General features: G+C 43.1%; 1 protein-coding gene across 4 annotated transcripts in view; it reads right to left on the reverse strand.

The window, feature by feature from the left end:
- Positions 1-22,035, reverse strand: part of Dennd1a (DENN domain containing 1A) — a 536,773-nt gene that overhangs the window by 171,951 nt on the left and 342,787 nt on the right. For all 4 annotated transcript variants that reach the window (XM_026778778.1, XM_026778777.1, XM_013345984.2 and 1 more), the window contains one exon: positions 1,567-1,668. In XM_026778778.1, coding sequence (XP_026634579.1) covers positions 1,567-1,668 — 102 coding nt within the window. The remainder of the gene's footprint in view (positions 1-1,566; positions 1,669-22,035) is intronic.

Consider the following 22,035-nt stretch of genomic DNA (forward strand, 5'->3'; position numbering starts at 1 on the left):
GCATCATCCCCTTCACACAAGGGCAGATTGGTGTATAACAGGTCTGTTATACATTTCTGTAGTTCTTTTGCTCAAAAGGTACCCCTTGCATGATAGTCTTGCCCATCACTATTTTCCCCTTAAACTGTGCTTACCAGATCTCCCTCTTATAATTAAAAAATATTTAAAAAAAATCATTAATCCTCTCCCTTAACCATTTGGTCTTATGTAGTCTAGGCTAGCTTCAAACCTGCTATGGAGTTGAGGATGTCTTGAGCTTCTAATCCTCCCTGCCCTCCTGGGATTACAGGCATATTTCACCACTTCTAGTTTATGTGGTGCTGGGTATTGAAACCAGGGCTCTGCTTATAGTCAGCAAGCTCTTTACCAACTGAGCTACATTCTCAGCCCCTATCCTCAGGACTGGAAATAAGGGCCTGGAGTAGGTTATGTCTAGGAAGATGTGGGCTGGGAAAACGCTTAAAAAGAGGTTTCTTTCAGGAGTTCTGGTAAAAGATACTGTCAGGTCAACTGTGGACACACTGATACACTGAGAATATGATGGAGGAGGGTCATCTGTCTATTGGTTAATAAAGAAACTGCCTTGGCCCTTTAATAGGACAGAAAATTAGGTAGGCGGAGCAGACAGAACAGAATGCTGGGAGAAAGAAGCCAAGTCAGACAGTCGCCATAGCTCTCCTCTCCAAGATGGATGCAGGTTAAAATCTTCCTGGTAAGCTACCACCTTGTGGTGCTACACAGATTATTAGAAATGGGTTAATTACGATGTGAGAATTAGCCAATAAGAGGCTAGAGCTAATGGGCCAAGCAGTGTTTAAAAGAATATAGTTTCCGTGTAATTATTTTGAGTAAAGCTAGCCTGTGGCTGGGAGCTGAGCGGTGGGAAGTGGTCTGCAGCCCACCACAACAAGAACAGCCTGTGCCAAATGCAGAAACATTGAGCAGGACAGGGTTTTCACCTGTGAGGCTCTAAAGCTCAGGTAACATTACAGAATCCTATCTATGACTTCCTCTGCATTAAGTACCTCTGTGGCCACCTCACCCAACTCTTTAATCCTGAATGAGCTGAAGGCCCAAAGCTGGAAACTGCCACTGTGGCCAGCATACAGAGGAGCCCCACTTGCCTATGCTGAGAATATTAAGACCTGGAGGATATAAATGTCCCCCTACTTACATGAAACTTGTTATTTTAATGTGTGTACCATTTGTGGAACATTGGCAACATGTAAGCATGGAGTCAAGGGTCAGATGGCTGTTTCCACATCTGCCATAAGAGCCCTAAGCACCTTCCTTGCAATTCTTTTTCAAAGTCAGAAACTGAGGTCAGAGAGAGAAAATAATTAACCCAAGTTACTTTTCTTCCTTAACAGCCACTTATTTCATTTCACTCAGAAGGCATCTTGCAATTTGCCATCTTCAGGAAATCTATGTTGTAAGGACTTTTTTGGTAGCATCTTTGAACAGTGTCTACCACCATTACCCTGCAGCATACTAGGCCCTGTACCACACTGTCTTTCCACTTCACAGCGAAGCACTCAGGAGACTGAACTCACACACATTACCCACCACATCATTTGGGAGGCTCTGGAGGTCATCAAAAGGGGTTTCCAGGGTGTTAGTGTCCACGTTCAAGATCACGACATCTTCTAGGGCCATGTTTCTGACCTTCTGCAAGTAAAGAAAATCCAGAGTCACTGGAACTATCATCAGTGGACAAGTTACTTACCCTCGGCCTTCTTTAGGGAAGAATAGCACCCCTGGATAAAGGTTTACTCTGCTATAGTCCCAGAGATACATGGCTCACCTCTGCTGCTCATTTAACTGTCACATGATCACTCTCCAAATCACATTGAGAGCATTTCACAGAAGCTATGCAACACACCAAGGAGCTAGGAAAAAGAAACTTTATCATTTTGTTTATATCTATTTATCTACATATATATGATGTTGAAGACATTGTCTGACATCTCACCCTAGCTTCTAGGACAGATCATGATACCTAAATAAACATTTCAGGAATCTCTGAGGCAGGAGGATGGCCTATGCTGGTCATCCATAGGTCAACCAGCATAGGCCATCCTGGTCAGAGCCTCTTTAACAGTTAATAAGAACATGCCAGGAAACAGATTCCTCGAATCTTTCCATGTAAGAGTCTCTAACTTCAAATACTGACGTTTCCAGGGGGCAGGGGACAATCCCCAAACTTATGAATCATCTTGTAAGATCTACTAAATGCTTTCCATTGGTGGAGTACTAGAGAGTTCCAATAAGACTCTTGACTAATGCATTTCCTTACTCTTCTGAAACCCATCATTCCATTAACTACAGCTTTATTTGCAGGCTGGGTGCAATTGAGAAGGTGTTGACACTAACATAACTGCTGAGCACCAGGCAGAACTGTAAAAACCCTATTTGCAGAGGAGCACACAGACTCAGAGTGGCCTTCAAGATTCAGCAGCCTTGCTGTACCCTACAGTTTAAATACTTGGATGTACCACAAGGAACTTACATGAAGGCCAATCACAATCATCTCTTCCACTACGGCCACATATATTTCAGAGCTCATAATAGTCTGCCCCACTGGTGTTTTCTTTTCCACCAGGAACTAGAAAGTGTGATGCCACCACCAATTTCAGAGATAAGAAATGGAGGCTCGGGGGCTGGAGAGATGGCTCAGTGGTTAAGAGCATTGCCTGCTCTTCCAAAGGTCCTGAGTTCAATTCCCAGCAACCACATGGTGGCTCACAACCATCTGTAAAGAGGTCTGGCGCCCTCTTCTGGCTTTCAGGCATACGGACAGAATATTGTATACATAATAAATAAATAAATATTAAAAAAAAAAAGAAATGGAGGCTCCATGAAGTGATGAAGCTTGTTCAAGGTGACATATATAACTGAAGGGCTTCATCTGTGAATCCCAAATAGATGTGCTCCTCACTTCCTACCAGTTCCTCTGGTCCAGTGGTTCTCAACCTTTCTAATGCTTTAGCCCTTTAAGACAGTTTCTCATGTTGTGATGACCCCAATCATAAAATTATTTTCATTCCTACTTCACAACTGTAATTTTGCTACTGTTGTGAAACATAATGTAAATATTTTTTGGAGATAGAAATTTATCAAAAGGGTCATGGCCCACAGGTTGAGAACCAGTACTCTAGGCTATTATGAAGTTCAGAGTCATAGATGCCCAGGGCTAAGCATTCAGGACTTAATACATGGTGGTTATTACTATTATTTTTTAAATTTTCTGGGTTTTTTTTTTTTGAGGCAAAATTTCTCTGTGTACTTCTGGCTATCCTGGAACTCACTCTGTAGATCAGGATGGTCTCAAATTATGACTTTTTAAATATGAGCTGGCAAAAAAAAGCTGCAGTGGCAATGGCCTCTTGGTGGCAAAAGCTTGGTTCTCATTTCAAAGGCTGATGATTGCTATCGGACGCAGAATTAGAATGGTGATGAGAAATGCCAGGATACTGGTACTGAACCGAGGACCACTGCACCCCAGCCTCTTCCGCCTTGCTTCATCTGACCCTCCCAACAGCTCCAAACAGAAGGGGCAGGAGGCAACAGCCGCTGGAGAGCAGTTCTGGGGCTGACACGTCCTGTAAGTGGGTGTTGAGTGTGGACCAGAATTGGGGCTTGTTTCTGTGTTCTCAGAGCTGCCCTAGCAGCACAGACAGCCCTTATGGGCTCTCTGAGGCCGGCTGGAACAAGCTTTTGATTTCCTTCCACTCCTGGCTGGAGGACTTGCCAGTTAAGCTGTGTGGAGTGTTTACTTTTTCAACAATGGCAACAGGCTGAAGAAGAGGAAAACCCCTGGCCTTTTTTCCTGACTTAGCAGGCCAGGGTCCCCTTAGTAACTGAATTGTCCCCAGTACTGGGCTCTAGGCAGGAGCTGGTTCAGCAGTTTCCTCTCATGGACAATGCCACCCTGCCGGTGGCAAGGCCTCTTCTAAAGGGGCTGGCATGGGTTCAAGGGGCTTCTTAAAGCTCAGAACTCCCAAGGAAAGAATCACAGGCAGCTTGGTTGGAGGGTACTCTCTCCCCAAAGGTTTGGGGCTGTCGGGTGGGAATGCTGGAGAAGGATGGCTCCTGAGTGCTAGCTTGTTTCTCTTCAGCATCATCTTCAAGGCAAAGAGAGAGGCTCAGAGACTAAACAAATTTCTCAGAGTCACACAGCTAGGGAGTCAGCAAACCTGGCTGTGGAAAATAGTCTGACTCTAACACTCACGTGAGGAGACTCCCAGACCCATGTGCTCAGGATTCACACTGAGCCACCAAGCAGGTGGGCAAGACAGAAAGCCTCAAAGCTCAAAGAAGCTTACTGTTTGGGGTCATCATTCTAAACTGTTTCCTTCTGTGCTCTCTCCTACCTACCATAGCTCTAAATCCTTCACAGTGCTCCAGCCTCCCTTGATTTTTCTCATTGATTACAGCATAAGCAATGTTCCACTTCATTACAAGATAAGTAACAGTTACTAATTGTTCCAGAGTGTTCTGCTACATGGAGGCAAACTCAACCAAGGCCAGTTTGCTGAAAGTTGCTTCAAGCACTTAAGACATTAATATATATGACATGGCCATGAAGTCTGAAGGCTGGAAGCTCTGTGCTTCAGGAAAGATTCCCAGAAGTGGATTTTAGTTTCCACTCCTTAAGAAGTGTCTCTGGTGAATTCATCTTAGAGATATATCTTTTCTTCCAATTATTTTACAGCCATTTTATCCACAGCTTGTGTTTCCTACTCTAAGTGAAGAAAAATCAGCAAAGACACGAGCAGATGTCAAAATAGTCCTCCAAAAATCCTACCCAATTAGAACACTTACAAGTACCGCAGCACACCGAGACAGCTCTCCGGTAGCTTGTCCCACCAACACATTCCCTCTCTTTTTAGTTACAGCATATGCCAAGGCTCCTGCCAGCTGCAAACCCCTCCCCCACCAGACTCCATAGGCTTCTCCTCAGAATGGGAAGGGGGGAAAAAAAGCACAAAACAACACTGACATATACACCAGCTTTCCAAATGGCATTTCTTACACAGAAACACAAAAACGGCAGCACCCCATCAATAGTGCTCATTAAAATATTAAAATGTTTTTCCTGTGTGCTTTGTTAGTCTTAGTTTTACTTGTCTTTGGACCAGAAAAGGGACAACGTAAAGCACATGAGAAGCTCAGAAGCAACTGAGAGGGCACTACTTTCCTAAGAGTCACCTCTAGCTCATCCATACCATGTGGGCAACCTTAAGCACTGCAACTGGACATTACAAATCCTCCAGGTTTCCAGTTGAGAAAAAAGAAGTGGACAATGCCAGCCTTATCTTCACTGTGCTGGCTAGTTTTATGTCAAATAGACATAGCTAGAGCCACTGGAAAGGAGTGACTTTCAATATAGAAAATGCCTCCATAGGATCAGGTTGCTTGCAAGCCTGTAGGGCATTTTCTTATTTAGTGATTGGTGTGCGTCTATTATGGGTGGGGACACTTCTGGGCAGGTAGTCCTGTGTTCTGTAAGAAAGCAGACTGAGAAAGCCTTGGGGAACAGTAAGCAGCACCCCTTCGTGGCCTCTCCATCAGCTGCTACCTCCAGGCTTCTGCCCAGTTTGTGTTCTGTCCTAAATCCTTTGAGGGTGAACTGTGACGTGCAAGTGTGAGTTAAATAAACCCTTCCTTCCCCAACTTTGCTTTTTGGTCATGGTGTTTAATTGCAGCAATAAAAACCCTAACTGACATTCACTGTGGCATTTAGAGATGCTATTATGTGGTAAAGAGTTTCTTCATGATTTCCAGAACCTGGTAGCTCTGAGAGCCTGTTGCATAATATGGTTTCTAGGACCTGGGCTTCCCACAATCAGAACAAAAAATTGATCTGGGTTTACTTATGCTGTAGTATCTTACTTACTGATCCTTTGCCCTGTCTCTGGGTTTCCTACTTTAGTTCCTACCCCAATATTTGGCCCACAGCTGACAATTCTTGAATGAATTAATAAACGAATGAAGGTATGGGATGGAGAGAGAGATGACGAGAACCCAGAGCTGAGGAGCAGAGATCTGACATCTAGTCTACATTCTACCTAATCACACTGGCCATATCAACATGGGCAAGTCAATTTTCCTGTGTCTGTTTCCTTTCTTCTGGGTTCAGATAACAGACACTATACTAAGCTTGCTATGAGTATTAAATGAACTAACATTTTAAAAGTATTTAAGTAGTGTCTGGCTCACAGGAAGTACAAGGTATTTGTTAAGTAAAAACTGAAGCTCTTTTGGGACGATAAAAATGTGCCAAATCATTATGGTAGTGGCGTCAAAACTCGAAATTCATTGAACCATACACTTTAAGTGGATGATTTGTTGTGCAGTTAAGAAGCCCATCAGAACGTTATCCAGAACATAGAATAAACTCACAGTAGACCTGGAAAGGCAGGGGTGAATGCATGACTGTGAATGAGTGTTCAGGATGAAGGGGCTCTTCCCAGTGCCTTTGATACCCAGTACCCTTCATGCCAACAGGAGAGTTTTAAAAAATGTTTGTGTCAAAGTGTCCTCTTAGGGTATACCTAAATACCTAATATCCTGGAAAGGGACTGGATAGTTATTGAAAAGGCAGGACTCACAAGTAAGGCCAAAAAAGGAAGATGAAATTATGGCTCCACACAGAATAGGAAGATGTAAATGCCAGGAACTAGCAGTGCTGGCCAAGTGGGAAGACAACTGACTGCAAGTTGAGGTGCAGGGCCCAGCTCCATCCACCTCAGTCTCCTCTGACAGATGCAGGGAAAGAGCAGCATTCCTACATCAGGATGGAGGCATTGGGGGTCACTGTGGTGAATCTTTTGTTATCCTTATACCAGGACCACCTCTGGGGCCAGAGCCATATCTCACTGGTCTGCATGTCCAGTACAGAGTCTGACATAGGCACATATTCCTTAGCTGGAGAAGGAGCAGACCAGCTGTGCCTGGCTCCATTGTATTGGGAGTCCAGTCTTATAGCAGATGTCAATGCAAACCTACAAGGACCATCCAAGCCTACTGTAAGCAAACTGGAGTCTGCTTTAGGAAGTGCAATGGGAATAACAATGATTATGGCTATGATAACAACTATGTAAAATTACCATAATTAATTAGCACAGGATAAATTCACAGTGGACAGGGACAGCAGGCATTAACTCAGGAATGAAGGTCCTAGAATCAGACCACTTCATCCAAGCCTTGCCTTGGGAATGTGACTGCCAGCAAGTTCTCTTGAGTTGCAGTTTTCTCATCTATAGAGTGGGAATGGAGTTGTCTGGCTTTGTGTGGAGTGCAGCATGTTTGTAAGGAGCTCAGCACAGTGTTTGACTGTACTAAGGGCAGTGCAGGAGCTACTTTAGAAAGCTTCTCTCCTTGTGATCTGACAGAGAAGCCAATAAAGGATGAGAGTTCTGAGGAGAACAACAGTGCAACTTATTTTCTGAGGAAGTGAGAGACTACTAAAACCCTACTGTCATGATCTTATGCTATTAAAACTAAGACTCCCCTCAGTCCACTGTTTTCCTGACACTGGCTCGTGCTCTGAGGCCATACTGTCTGAGTCTCAATTCCAACTTAGCCTCCAAGCTGTGGGCAAATCATTTGGCCCTGTATCTGTGAATTAGCTGCTCATCCAGGACAGTGGTTACCAGCAAGCTGGAGGAGACTGGGTAGAGTTGGCATAAAAAAGGCTTCTGGGGTTGTAATGCTATCTCTCCATCTGGGTGGTGGGAACACAGCATGTCCCCATCACAGAACTCAGCAGACTGTGTACTTAGGCCAGGTATACTTTTCCCTTTAAGCCTTATACATTAGCAAAAAGTGGTGACATGGTCCTACCAGTTTGTTTTGGTAATTAAATGAGTACATATGTATTATGATACATAGGATAGTGCCTGGTATATAATTAGCAGTAGGTATTAAACTGTTCTTGCTATAAAATGAAACAATTTTATTAATAAAGATGATTTCATAGATTGCCATCAGAATACATGTAGGCAAAGATAGATAGTTACAGGATACAACTGCTTCTTTAGGCTATCCTGCCTCCCTTTAGAAAGGTAAAAAGCAGAAGCTGATTGGGGTCACATTGAGATACTTTCATGTTCCCAAGATAGTCTGGCATGAGACAGGATGGAGGAGGAGCAGCGGGAACCAGAGAGGTTGGTCTGGATTTTAAGGGGCCCAGGAAAAGCTTTTTAAAACTAGTTGAATACCATATTTTTCATATGGACCTAAAATGGAGGTCCATAGTCACTTGCTACATATGACTGCAAGAACATTTAAAAAGAACAAACCACTATTTATTTTGTGCCTGTGTAGTCAGTAATGAGCAAATGCCATTTTTCACCATCTACTCTGCATAGGCCCTCTGTGGCAGCACCAACAAGCCCAACACAGAGCTGATAACTGGGGCTGCAGGGAGGTGTGCAATATCCTCATAACCATGGGTTTGGTTTCCATAAGGCCAAGGTCCATCTCTCTGGGAACGGGATGACTGACTTGGCTCCTGACTTAGCTAAGACGCCCTCAAGTAAGATTTTTTAACAGGCCTGCCTGCCTGCCTTCCTTTTCTCTTTTTCTTTCTTTCTTTTTAAATTTTGAAGTTAGAGGATAGTTAAAATTAACCCAAGTGACATCAATATTTGATAACAAAGTTTGTTATCAAAACTTTATACAAAGTGACCACTTTCAGACTTTATGTAGTCACTTCTGTTAACTCTGTGCCTAGCTTTAAGTCTGCAGGGCTGGCAAGTGCCAAAAGATGCTGTGCACTCTGCATCCATCATCTCTGCCTGATGCTCACAGCAGCACAATGACAGCCACTAGTTGTGTCCTTGTGTCCCAACCTTCTGAGTCTATCAGCTTAATCTCAAATACCCCTTATAAGACAAAGAGGGAGACTGACATGGCTCAGAAGCATGGGTCAGCTTTGTTTTTTTTTGTTTTTTTTTTTTTTTGTATTTTGAGACAGGGCTTCTCTGTAGCTTTGGTGCCTGTCCTGGAACTAGCTCTTGTAGACCAGGCTGGCCTCGAACTCACAAAGATCCACCTGCCTCTGCCTCCCGAGTGCTGGGATTAAAGGTGTGCGCCACCGCTGCCAGCTCATGGGTCAGCTATGAACCCAGTTGAACTGAGTTCAATACCCCTACTTAATTTGACACACTGTTTTTTCTGAAAAATATAATAAACCTCAAGAGAGTTTTCTCTGGCTCTTTTCCATCTTCCTCTTGGAGAGGTAGCTTCGCTTCTGCCTCTCTCCCCACTTCTCTGCTTTCCCCCTTCTCTGTCTCTTTCTCCTTCTCCTCTCTCTCTCTCTCTCTCTCTCTCTCTCTCTCTCTCTCTCTCTCTCTCTCTGTCCCCCCCTTTACCCTTCCTCCTCCATAACTCCCCAAATAAACATTCAACCTCACCCTGTAAAAAAAAGAAAGAGTTTTCTCTGGAATATCATACCCATTTGACGGATGAGAAAACCAAAGTTAAAGAAATGAAGCAATGTACCCGTGTTGTTAAATCTGGTGTGTGTCAGAGAAAGAACATGCACGTGGGTTACAGTGTTTTTTGTACTACCCAGCACACATAAAATGTAGCCAAATGCATGCGCATACATATGAGTCCATAACAAAGAACAGCTTGGAGAGCCGGTGGCCTCCTAACAGGAAAGCAAAGAAATGAGAGGAAAGAGGCAAGTATGATTGGGAAGGGAAGAGGCAAATGGGATCCTAAGCTCTTTATTCTTCTTGAAATCTTGAGTACAAACAAAGAAAAAGTGACACTTTCCTTCCCTTCCTCTGCCCCAGAGGTCACCAAGCTGCCAAGCAGTTGATGAACGTGGTGGCTTTGCTTTGGAGTCAGATGGGCTCCTTCCTGCCCCACAAAATTAAAATCTAAGCCCGCTGCTCAGAGAGCCTTAAGAGCCCACTGGAATTTCCCAGCAAGCTTTAAATAGAAACAGAAACTTGGCAGGGGAAGGAAGTGGGCCAAACACTCCCAGGTCAAGCCAAATTCATCCCACAAGGTAGGAAGCACTGATGCTCATTAACACCACTAGAGATCCTCATGCCAGGCCAGCAGAGGGCCTGCTCTTCAGTGGTGTCTCTTCTGAGAACCCACTCACAATGGTTAGCCATTCCCAAGAGCCAATGGGCTAGAAGGACACAAGAACAATAATACCACGATCTTTGAACTCTAGGGGCTGCCAGCCTCCTTGTGATGGGTCCTAGGGAAACCCTGACATGGAAGAGATATTGCCCCAGTGGAACATTTATTTCCATGTACCCGGAGCCTGTCTCCCTAGATAGGTGATCAGAAAGTCCCAAGGTTGGTGTCCTGGCTTTTTGCTTCCTAGTAGGTAGCTCTAGGAACGGTTCACAAAACTGGTTCCCTACTCTGTGGGCTGGGAATCATAGTCCTTAACTCTAGGAGTGTTGATAAGACTGGAAGAGTCACTGGCAAGTGCAGATTCCCTTTAGATTCAGTCAGCAGGCAGAGTCAGCTCAATGTTGGTAGGCCTCCCTTTCTGAGTTCTCCCATTTCTTCTGAAGCCACAATCTATAAGTCCACCCCAACACAGCCTCTATTCAGCTAGAGTGGAGGATGAGCACTTCACACCTCTGATTCCACCACTGCTGGAGACTTGGTGCTTCCATGTGTAAAAGAATCAAGGGATTGACATTCTTTATTCTCTTTTTCTGCTGCTGGGATTGGGGGCAGAGTACTTGGTAAGATAGCCTGACTCCTTCCAGCTTCCATATCCTTGTTCTTCTAGGAACTCTTCCTGACTCCAGCTCCCATGACAAGGGGTAGTCTCCAAATCCAGAGACAAGTACAAGGGACAAGAGGCTCAGGGAAGCTTTTCATGGCTTCATGTGTTTGATTACTAGACCCTTAAAATGGTTTTAGCTCAACCTTTTCCACATGGCCCTGCCACCTAGAAAGTGCCTAAGAGTTTTATAATGTACTCTAACTCAAAATCTCTGAGCATCCTTGTCTCATTTCTAAAAGAAGAATAACTGACCTTGGGACTCTGTCCCACATAGAACCTGGGGCCTTTTATTATTAAAGGATATAGCGGGCACAAACAGGTTACTAAATAGTTAAGTGAACCTAAAAGTAAGACCAGTATAGTATCTTTGCTTTTGTATGTTAAAATATTGCAAGCATCTTAGTAACTTGGCTCAAGTCTTTGTCTTTCATCATGTGACTTTGGACAAGCTACATAACTTCTCTGTGCCTAAACTTAGTCACTTGGAAAACAGGGATATCAATACCAGAACACAGATTAATTAAAAACTAAACAGTGAGTTTGTAATGTATGTGCTGCTTCAACACAGTACCCATCCAATTGGAAACAGTGAGGTTTGGATTCAGGAGCTTCATTCAGCAGGAGTGTAAGAGAATATAGACTACCTAATCCCAAAATGGTTTGGGGCCTCTCTACCATAAAACAAGGCCTTATTCCTCCTACACAAGTGCCCCTGGCCATCACTCATTCATCACTAAGCACAACAAACCCTAACTCCCATCTCACCTGCCTTTTATTTGAAATGTCAATTTTTAAAGAGTGGAGAGGTTGGAGACCCAATTTAACAAGCACACTGAAACATTGTTTATTGCCTCCATAAACATGGCTTAGTGAGAATTACGGACTTAATCAGAGGGAACTGATCTCCTATGAAAAGGAACACTTGAAATTTCAGAACCGGCACCTTCATGGCAAAAAAAAAATCTCTTAACTTTGCAAACAAACTATTGGTGGTCTTAAATAAACAGGCAGCTAAAGGATGGCCAATGCTACAACTTGCCCTACTCAGGAGCCACAGATCCAAATGTATGAAAACGCTGGAAATCATATTCAGGAGACATGACTCAAAGAATACAACAAAGCTGGTGGGAAGAAGGACTTTGCTAGATGTCAAGGACTGCCCAGAGATGATCCAGCACTATGACAAAGCTGTGTAGTAAGCAGCCGAGCAACTGAGCCTGCCTCGCCTCCTGTGTGTTTGTGGAAGCATGTGGCAAAAGAGATTGTGGATTTGCTCTCTGGAGGAGAGGAACTCTATATCTAAAAGGATGCTGCACAGTTTTTGTGGGGACTGTTCTCCCTTTAAAACAACCATTTCCAAAGGATGAGATTGTGGGAGCCCTAACTTCCCAATATGAGGATTCATTAGTGCTGCTCTGATCATTCTAGGGAAGGTTTTCATAAGACATTCACCTTGTACAGGACGTATCAGCCTGGCTGCCAGAGGCAGGAAAGGCAGCAGATATAAAATTTTATGATTTCAATGCCCCAGTAGCAGCCAGGAGGACTTAATGAAATCGCCAAGATTTACAATCTGAAACAGCTATTGCACAGACAGATATGGTTAAGGGAGTTGTGCCCTCTGACCTTTCAACCCTTTGATCCTGTCACAGCAGGTAGCCTGAAGCCCCCTCCTGGGCATCTTCCCTCTCTTCCACACCGCTCACTGTTGATCCTTGAAGTGCAGAAGCCCTACCCTGCACAGGTGACTCACGTGCTGATGGCCAGAAGTTGCTGCTAATGGAACTGGCTTTGAAGTGGGGAAAGAGGAGTGGGCAGACAGGGTCCAGTTGTGCTGAAATGATGTCCTGTGGTCACTGCTCAGCAATGGGTAATTATGTCATTTCCAGAAACCATCCTTAAAAGTGGAATTCTGCCCTTTTCCAGTTCATATTTTCAAGTTGGGGAAGAAGGGGCCAAAAAAAAAAACCCCAGAAAAACCCCCACAATAACCCACCTTTTAAAACTCAATTATAAATCTAAAAAAAGAAGGAAAAAAGAAAGGAAGGAAAGAAAAAAAATCAACTCTTAAATCCTAAATGTATCTCGTAGAACTTCCCCCAAAACCATGTGCAGCAAATTTATACCAACGAAAATCAAAACAATTTTTGGAAACCTAAAATTGACTGTTTTCAGTTCCATGAAATTTCATTTAAAAAACCCCATATGCCAAAATGTCCAAATTCTCTTATTTTTAAAAAATTGGGATGACTTCCAAAAATCATAGCATTTCCCCCCCTTCCCTTTCTCTTTCTCTCTCTCCCCCCTCCTCCCTTAAAAAGCTAGGGATGGGTAATTCATATATGTACTTATCAAGCTTTATAATTTAACCTAAATGGTCAGCACAATGAAGAGGACCCTTCTCAGTATGGTGGCTGAACAATGGGGTTTGGCATGGCTGAAGAAGTGTCCATGAGCCCCAGCCTGGACTTCATAGTTTCTTTCAGGTACTGGTTTATAAAGCAAAGCATTTTAGCAGGACATACCCTGTGGGGTGTTGGTGACTTCTAAAAAGACTAATGACACCACTGACCACATTTAAGGCCTTAAGTCAATGCCTGGTTTCTACACAAACACTGGGTGATGACCCCGAGCTTTTCTTGCCAAGGCTTATGGTTAGTTACCATATAGCCAAAGGGAGTACCCTTCCATAGCCTAAATCTTCCTGTTCAACTTCAATCTTGAGCTCAACTGAGAACCAAACAATAAGGAAAAAGAGGTTTACTGACTCCAGTTTTTATTTTTCTTTCTTTTTTTCCTTTTCCTTCTTTTAGTGCAGTTAATGGAGAAAGTTATTAGCAAGAAGTAAGATGCAGTTACTCATCACAGCTAGGTCACTTTCTACAAACTATTAAAAATACTCAATAATAATACCTGCCACTGAGTGAGAGCTTGCTCATGTGCATGACACTTAATGGTCACCCTTTGGGTAGGTGCATGCATTTAGCTGATAGGGATCTGAAGGTACACAATGCCACTACAGTGACTTGCCTCACATACAGAGAAAAAAGTTGGAGCTGGGATTCAACTACTGCACCAAAGGCCACAGTCCATCATGTTATTCTCGGCAAAAGCAAAACACAAATCAAATAACACACAGTAATTTGTGTAGAAAATGCCAGATTTCAGCTTTCTTACACATTGCCCTGGCCCATTTAAATGCCTTCCGAATCAATTATTTTAGGTCATTAAGAGGAAGTTTAATTTGGTTGACAAACACCCCTACTGTGGTGACCTCACATATCAACAGTAAATGCCTGATGGTCACAAATTCGTACCATGAGCTACTGAGCATGGTGTTAAACAAAGCCACATGTGCCCAGATCCCAGGTGGGATTTGCATAGGCCAAGGGAACCTCTCTTCAATCATCACTGCCACTGAAACATTTCCATCAGGCTGCACCCCAGTCACTCCCAAAGAGTTTATGAAAAGAAGTCCCCAGGTCCATGGGGCTGACCTCAGTTAAAAGTGACTCTAACTGAATGACAATTTAGGAAAGTTAATCATTGTAAAAAAAAAAAAAAAAAAGAGGATGAAAAGGGGAGATAAAGATTGTCTTGTGTAGATGAGTCCTTAATTCTTTAAAGAATTTCTATTTCACAGCCCACAGCCAAAAAATACTAGTAGTTACTTCCATTTGTTTTGTTTTGCAACTATCATGTGATGGACATGGGAATCAATGTGGTTAGTATACACATTTCCTTACTTATTCCTTATTAAAAAAATTCTGTGAAGTGAGAAGCCTACTCATACAAGGGATAAATGTGAGCCTTAAAGAGTCACCTTAACACAGCCAGGATCTCTTTTAAGGTTGAAGCATTATGCACATTAGTAGATCCAAACCTCACTTATTTGTTTTCAAGAGGCATCTTAAGAGGCCAGGATTAAGAGCATTTTGCACACAGGGGACAGACCGTGAAATGACTCGTATCTTTCCCCTGTTAATCTGATTCCTATTTTAAACAAGAACATGGTTAAAAGGAATCTTTTCCTAGAGGAAAAGAAAGCTGAACTCAGGGCCTGCAGGGCTCTTCCCACTCTGTTACCGGGTTTCTGCAGCCCACTTTTTATCTTCATCTGACAAGAATTTGACTCATTTAAGCAACTCTTGGTAAGGGTTTATTAATTGAGAGTTTCCTCCGAAGTTAGTTTTAACATTGCTGAAAGGGTCTTATCTATAATAGCAGGCTAAAAGATGAAAATAAAATTGGAAAACAAAGCATCATTACCAGTGCCCCACAACTACTCAGTTTCTCTAGTGTGGCTTATGCTCAACCACACAAATTAGACTGAGAATGGCTGGATTGCAGGAGATGCTCACCTTTGTCCCAAGTACTTGTTCCTTTGATTATATAAAGAACTACTAAGGCTTTAAGTTATTTTCTATGAACTGATCTCAGCATACGCTAAGTGGTGGAGTAAAGGCAGAATCCCACCCACTGAAGCAGACCTCTTTTGAGGCCTTGGGTGAATAAAACCTGCATGCTTGTGTTCTGAATTCCTTTTCTGATGATGTGGCTGATGGCATGTTGAGGTGAGTTGGTCAATGCTAAACCACAGTGTAATTACTTCTTTTTTTTTACAAAACACACCAATCTCTAGGATTTCAATCATCTAAGCTTTGTCTCTTACTTTTACACAATCCAACTATGAACACCCGATCCAATGCTTATAACAAGCTCTTCATGTCACAAGTCTTCGAGATGTCATTGCATTTCTATAGATGAGACAAGGAGCCTTGGAGAGGCAAGGAAGTGGGTCCCTCACTCTAGAAATAGAGCTTGTCTAAGGAGGTTGCTACACTGTCACGATGAGTCCTGTGATTTCCTTTCCCAGGATACACTGAGTGAAGTACTGAGATGGAAAAGGTCAGACTAAGTGTGGGGCATGGCTTAGAGGTGCAGCTGTGGGTGGGCAGACCCATTTTTGCAGAGAATCATCTTACCTACAGCCTTGGCTCTTCCTTCTGCAATGTGGCTACCTGTCCTTTGAAGAAAGGCTAAGCCATGTGCCCAAGGCAAAGGAGATACAGTCCCCAGTGTGTGGTAACTAAAGGACTTGGAAAGTTCTAGCCTCCACCTAATTCTCTCCTGCTCCAGTTCTTCCCATGAACCTGCAACTGCATTGATCAAATGAGATTTTTCACGCAAAGATTGCTTACTTATTGCCCTAGCAATCAACTCCTAATGGAATTTTTTTATGATTGTGAGGCTGCCACAAACACCATTTATATGTAATAGGATTGTGGGTTGGAGTTTTACCTCCATGTACATTCAGTATCCTGTGAAGCAGCAGAATGCTTCAATGTTAATAAGAGACACCCAGATTTACTCGGTACTGAATGGTTTAAAAATAAGTTACATAAATAAATACATGTGAACAAAGGATTAAAAACTTGCTACCCCAGAAGAAACATGGAAAGGAAAAACTAGCTAAAATACTGACAATTTAAATGGCAGACATTCAGGCATTTTGTAATGTGAAATAACTCAAAATATTTATTATTTCCCCTGTCTATAAGAGAATCCTAGCCAGGTAGTGGTGACACGCGCCTTTAATCTGGCAGAGGCAGGTGGATCTCAGTGAGTTCAAGGCCAGTCTGATCTACAAAGTGAGTTCCATGACAGCCAGGACTGTTACAGAGAAAACCTGTCTCGAAAAACAAAAACAAACAAGCAAAAGAGAATCCTATTATTTTGGGTCAAAGCCCAAGAATGAACCAAGACCTCCACTGCAGACAAAGACAACATGGCCTCCCCATTCCAGAGACTAAGATGAGCTCAGAGCTGACAGTTCTGTTCTCAGAATGCTACCTTGGTGCATTTGCAGGAAGAACTAGGCTCCTAGGGCCCCATTGTCAATCCATCTTAGAGAAACAACAATGGAAATAGAGAAGATTCCAGGAGCCTGACTAGTTGCCCTGAGTACCCATCATATGACTCTTGTGGTAGCTAGTAAGGGAAGCTGGCCAGGAAGATACATCTTGGTCCTGGATTTTATGTTCTCTATTCCTATTATCTAGGACTATCACAGAGGACATCATCTAAATTTATAACTTTAAACCAGGTGAAGAATGGATATCTGATGTATAAAAGCATTTGAAGACAGAGAGGAACTGAGACATGGTAGTTCATGCCTATGATTCCAGCAGTTGAGAGGCTGTGGCAGGGAAGACTGCTTCAAAATAGTAAAATAAAATAAAAAACAAAATGCCAACAATAACAGCCAGAGAGGAGAGGACAACATTGTGTGAGAGTGGTGTACAAATCCCCCAAGCAAGGCATCACTGCAAAAATCTCAGCTGTGGCCTAGTAGCAAAGGAAACCATTCAAAAGCATGGGTTGGGGACGCTAACACATCTGAATTTTATATAAAGGGTTTTGGTATGTAATTTCCTTAAGAATTACCTTGATCTTTATAAATATCAATTTACTTTATTAACAGTGTGAAGCAGTTTCCAAGCATTTTATATGGAAGGACTGTTTCTAATGGCCTACAATGAGAAAGCCTGACCATGTCCCTTTCCTATTTACACTCTTCAATGGCTCTCTGTTGCCCTATAAAGTTCAGGCTCTTTAATGCAGCTTACAAGGCCCTGGCTGGCTGGCCTCCCCCTTCAGGCTCCTGGCAGACATGGAACTCCTCGAGGTGCCTGGGAAGTCATGTTCTCCATTTCTAGGCTCTGCTGGTGCTGTTCCCTGGGCTCCTGGCTTTCTTAGTCCTGATCTATTGGTTGGGCTTCAGCTTGTGTGTCTCTTTATCTGAGAAATGTGGCCTTCAGCCCTCTAGGACAGTCGATGTCAACCCAAATTCACCTTTTTACTTCACCTGTCTGCATCTGCTTCAGGCAAACCTCCAAGAAGATAGAGACCAGGCATGACCACTATGAGATAAGGAACCTAGAGCATAAAAGCGTCTCAACATGGGGGCTGGAGAGATGGCTCGAGGTTAAGAGTATTGTCTGCTCTTCCAAAGGTCCTGAGTTCAATTCCCAGCAACCACATAGTGGCTCATAACCATCTGTAATGGGGTCTTGTGCACTCTTCTGGCCTGCAGGCATACACACAGACAGAATATTGTATACATAATAAATAAATAAATAAATATTTTAAAAAAAAAAGCCTCTCAACACCTGACTGTGGAAAGGGCTGTGTACCATTGTCCCTGCCACAGGCAAGACAATGAGACATGCTAAACATCTATAGGACTTAACATGCTCTGTTAGATGAAGACATTAAGACCCAGAGAGACCAAGTATCACAACTGCCACATTCCCTGGAAGTTCAATAAATCCAGCACTTACACAGATCCATAAATACACTGCCAGAACTCCTAAAGGAAAAACCAAAACCAAAGCCAAATGCAAGGGTGTGATCAGGCAGGGGTCTGAAAGACACTGATCAAATATTCCCAACTCTGGGATAGCGCAAACCGGAGGACACCAGGTAGGTACAAGCCAATTTTGCTAAGACTGTTTCTCTGGGGAAACCTAAGAGTTCCCATATCATTATTTCAAAGCCAGCAGCTTAGCAATGTAAGTGACTTTAAGGCACTGAATAAAGAGAATCAGCCATGACTACTGATTCTATGGAGTGCTTTATGTACTGGGCACTGTACTGTCTCACCAGACCCTCCCAAGGATTAAATACAGGGGACTCAGCACTTGCCCTCAGTTTGTGGTGAGAAAACAAAAGGCTCATCAGTTGGTATCCTCACCCAAGATCACCTGAGTAAAAAGTAGGAAGCCAGACCCCAGTACCCACATTGTAAACATCCCACCTCTGCATATATACAGCAGGGTCTCAATTACAGGTTATTCTGAGCCTCTCTTCAGAAACATGTCATCCTTATCACCTTTCGCTCCACCTTCCCGACCATGCTACCATCAAGAGTGTGACATAGAACACCTTCTAGATGCACCTCCTCCCCATGTCACTCTAAGGTTTGCACAGACCACTGTTTTGAAGCATGTGAGGAAACTCTTCATTTACAAGTAGGAGAAGTACCATCTACAAGACATGACCTGGCACCTGCTACTAGATATGGCACAGAAGGGGGACTGAATAAATGTGTCTTGAACTAAATTGAGATCAGTTGAATGAAAGGAAATAGTCAGCATGTAATCTGGCCATGTTTTGTGATTTCCTAGCTGCCAACTAACATGATCATTCTCTCCAAGAAGCAGCTATGCCTATGCCAATACCCTCGGCTATTCTGTTCACTTGCCACTAGCCTCCAATTGCTTAAATGAAAGAAAGAACATCAAGAAGCAGAAGGAAGGAGAGGACAGAAGAACAGCTACAAACTTGTCACTTGGAAGAAAAGTGGACTCTTTATAGTGACAAGGTTACCATTTAGCAAACAGCAATAGCATCTTGCTCTATCTTGAAGACTAGAAGTAGGTCTCCCCTCAAAATAACCTTCCTTCCAATGAGACTACTAGATTATAATTTATGTTTCTTTTTGTGCACAAATCTGAGTGTCATAAAAATGGTTAAAAAGTCTTCCTATGGTAGCTTTTTCTAAACTTTTATGAACATCTGCCACATTCACTTGAAGTTTAAAAAATCCTGGCACATATGCAAAGGCATAATAAGGTGCCTATAGCTTTCAAGAAAAAAAATAACAAGCCAGTCAAAAATAAGCCTTTTGCTGAATTGCCAGTAAGAAAACTAGTGTAGTGAGGAGCTGGGCCTCCCCAGCCCCTTCCCTTAAAGAGCTTCTCAGCTGCTGGTACACACTCCTCACTAGGTATTGAACTACAGGAAAATCTCAGGACACGGCTGCAACACTGAAGACCATATCAGAGCTACATGAACCCAGAAAGCAAGCACAAGCAGGCCCTAAGCCTGAACTGAAGTTCAGGAGACCTAGAGAAAAAATACCAGGATTTGGTGGTGGGGGTAGGGGACAACGCCCACAAGAAACATTTTTGTTGTTGTTCAGAAAACTACCTGGAGGCTGAAACAATTTACATTTTAGTTTTTCTTTTTGTATTGACCACACCAAGAGTTCAGTACAGCAGGTTCACTACTTCTGAACCTTCTTACCCAAAACCCTTGAAAGGCTGGACAAACAGATTTGCACCTGCTCACTGAAGTGCTTCAAATTTCAGCATATGCTGCATTGCATGCTTTACTAGAAAAAAGGATTGTTCTGTATTACTTAAAGTCAAATAAGGTTAAAAAAAAAAAGTTTTTAAACCTCTTTTGAGTGTGTGCACGCATCTGCTCAATCATTTTCTACTTTATCCCTCTGAGATGGGATCTCTTACACAACAAAGATAGGCTGGAGACCATCAAGACCTCATGACCTCCAAGTCTCTTTGCCCAATAGTGCTGGGGTTATAGGTAGCAGAGGCCTGCCACTGCTTCTGAACCTTCTCACCCAAAACACTTGAAAGGCTGGATAGATAGCAATTTATAAGAGATGATGGCACCGAGTGACTTCCAAACAGTGATGCCTGTTGGAGGGCTTTAAAATGTGCTCAGCTACAGCTCTTCAAGCACTAAGTTTGTCCTTTTTTGGAATCTGTGGCTCAGATAATATTATCCGCTTGGTATTCTGCTAAAGAAGCTATGGACACCAAAGATGATGCTGTCTTTGCTTGGATGGGATTCATACCCCAGAGGATGTACTGTAGGACATGCAAACTGCTATTGTTTAGAGTAAGAGATTCCACAAATGAAAGATAAATAAGACAGAACACTTCCTGGAAGAGCCAGAGAAGGGCTGGGGTACCTATGGGGATGTATAGGATCTATTTAGTTTAAGCACTGGCTCATATATGTTCTTAAAGTGATGGGGGCAGAAGGCTTGACAGCAGTGGAAAAGCCATGGTGAGTTCAGGGGCAGTGTAGAATGAGAATGGAAGGTGTTCTGTAGTGACAGCACTGGCAACCCACATCAGGAGGAGACTATGGATTGAACCCTGTTCTCATTTTTGTACCTATAGACGAGCACAATGCTTGGAACATACAAGGCCCACATTTTGCTATCAAATCAGTGAATTAGGCTTTGTAAAAATCTAAGAAAGCCAAGGAAAAGAGCCAAGGAAGACAGTGGGAACGGAACAAGATTTGAGACGCTTTATATAGAGACTTGTGAGTATTTATCGAGAATGCTTGCTGTGCCCCAACTTTGGTGCATCTTCAGGCAGTACTTCTTAAGGGACTGGGAACATCAGAAAGGAATTGGGTGTTCAGAATGTGTGTCTGCATGTACCTGCCCACACTGGCATGCAAATAATAAACTGTTGGGGAAAGAAATTCAGTGGGTACTTGAATTTGGACCTGAAATCCAGAGAGAGAGGCAGAGCAGAGCAGTGTTATACTCACAGAGCAGCATCACTGATTTGGACTCAGTGCTAAAGAAAGAGCATCAAGCAAGATGGCTGGAGGGCATGAGAAGAAGAAAAGGAAGCCAAGACCAGATATTTTGTTGAAGGTACTAGGACACAAGAAGGGTCTGGAAAAGTCTGGGCTGGAGCAGACTGGAAGGCAGGAGGGAACTGAGGATGCTGATAGACTCAATAGTCTTTAGTCCTTTAAACTCTAAAGCAGTTGGCATGCAAGGTCCATTAGAAAGGATTTACTTAAAATTTTTTTTGTATGGGAGCTCTGAATAGATCCCCATACTTAACAAAGGTAAAACACGCAAGCAATTTCTTCAGTCTGATCTAAATACATCATCCCAGATAGTCCATAAACTGTATGTGCTTAGGGCTGGGTGATGACAGGGAGGGACTGTTAACAGAATGTAGGAGCCACATGGTCGTCCTGTCAAATTAGAAATTTGAGCAGATTTCTGTGGTCTATTTTGATCAAGATCCTCAATGTCAAACAAACAGGTTTTTCGATAACCAACTCATTTCATTTTCGTAAGCACAATAGCAGAGCGTGCAACAGTTAGTGGCGAAGCAGGTGGTCCTCGTCGACGTGAAATGAAAGGAGCAGAAGAGAAGTAGCACTCCTTTTAAGATATACTAAGCACCATGGCAGGCAGGGCTGGAGACTTCCTCTCAGAGCCCACACTGTGCCACAAGGGCAACCTGACCAGCTCCACCCAGCTCTGGGCAGTGCAAATGTCTGTTCTTTCCCAAGGAAGAAAAAAGAGGTCAAGTCTACAAACTAAGGGTCATGACCAAAGCATAGAAAGTCCACCAAAGCCAGGCAGTGGTGCCGCACGCCTTTAATCCCAGCACTCGGGAGGCAGAGGCAGG

This window comes from Microtus ochrogaster, chromosome 4, assembly GCF_000317375.1.
Source record: "Microtus ochrogaster isolate Prairie Vole_2 chromosome 4, MicOch1.0, whole genome shotgun sequence".
In the NCBI taxonomy this organism is placed as follows: Eukaryota; Metazoa; Chordata; class Mammalia; order Rodentia; family Cricetidae; genus Microtus; species Microtus ochrogaster.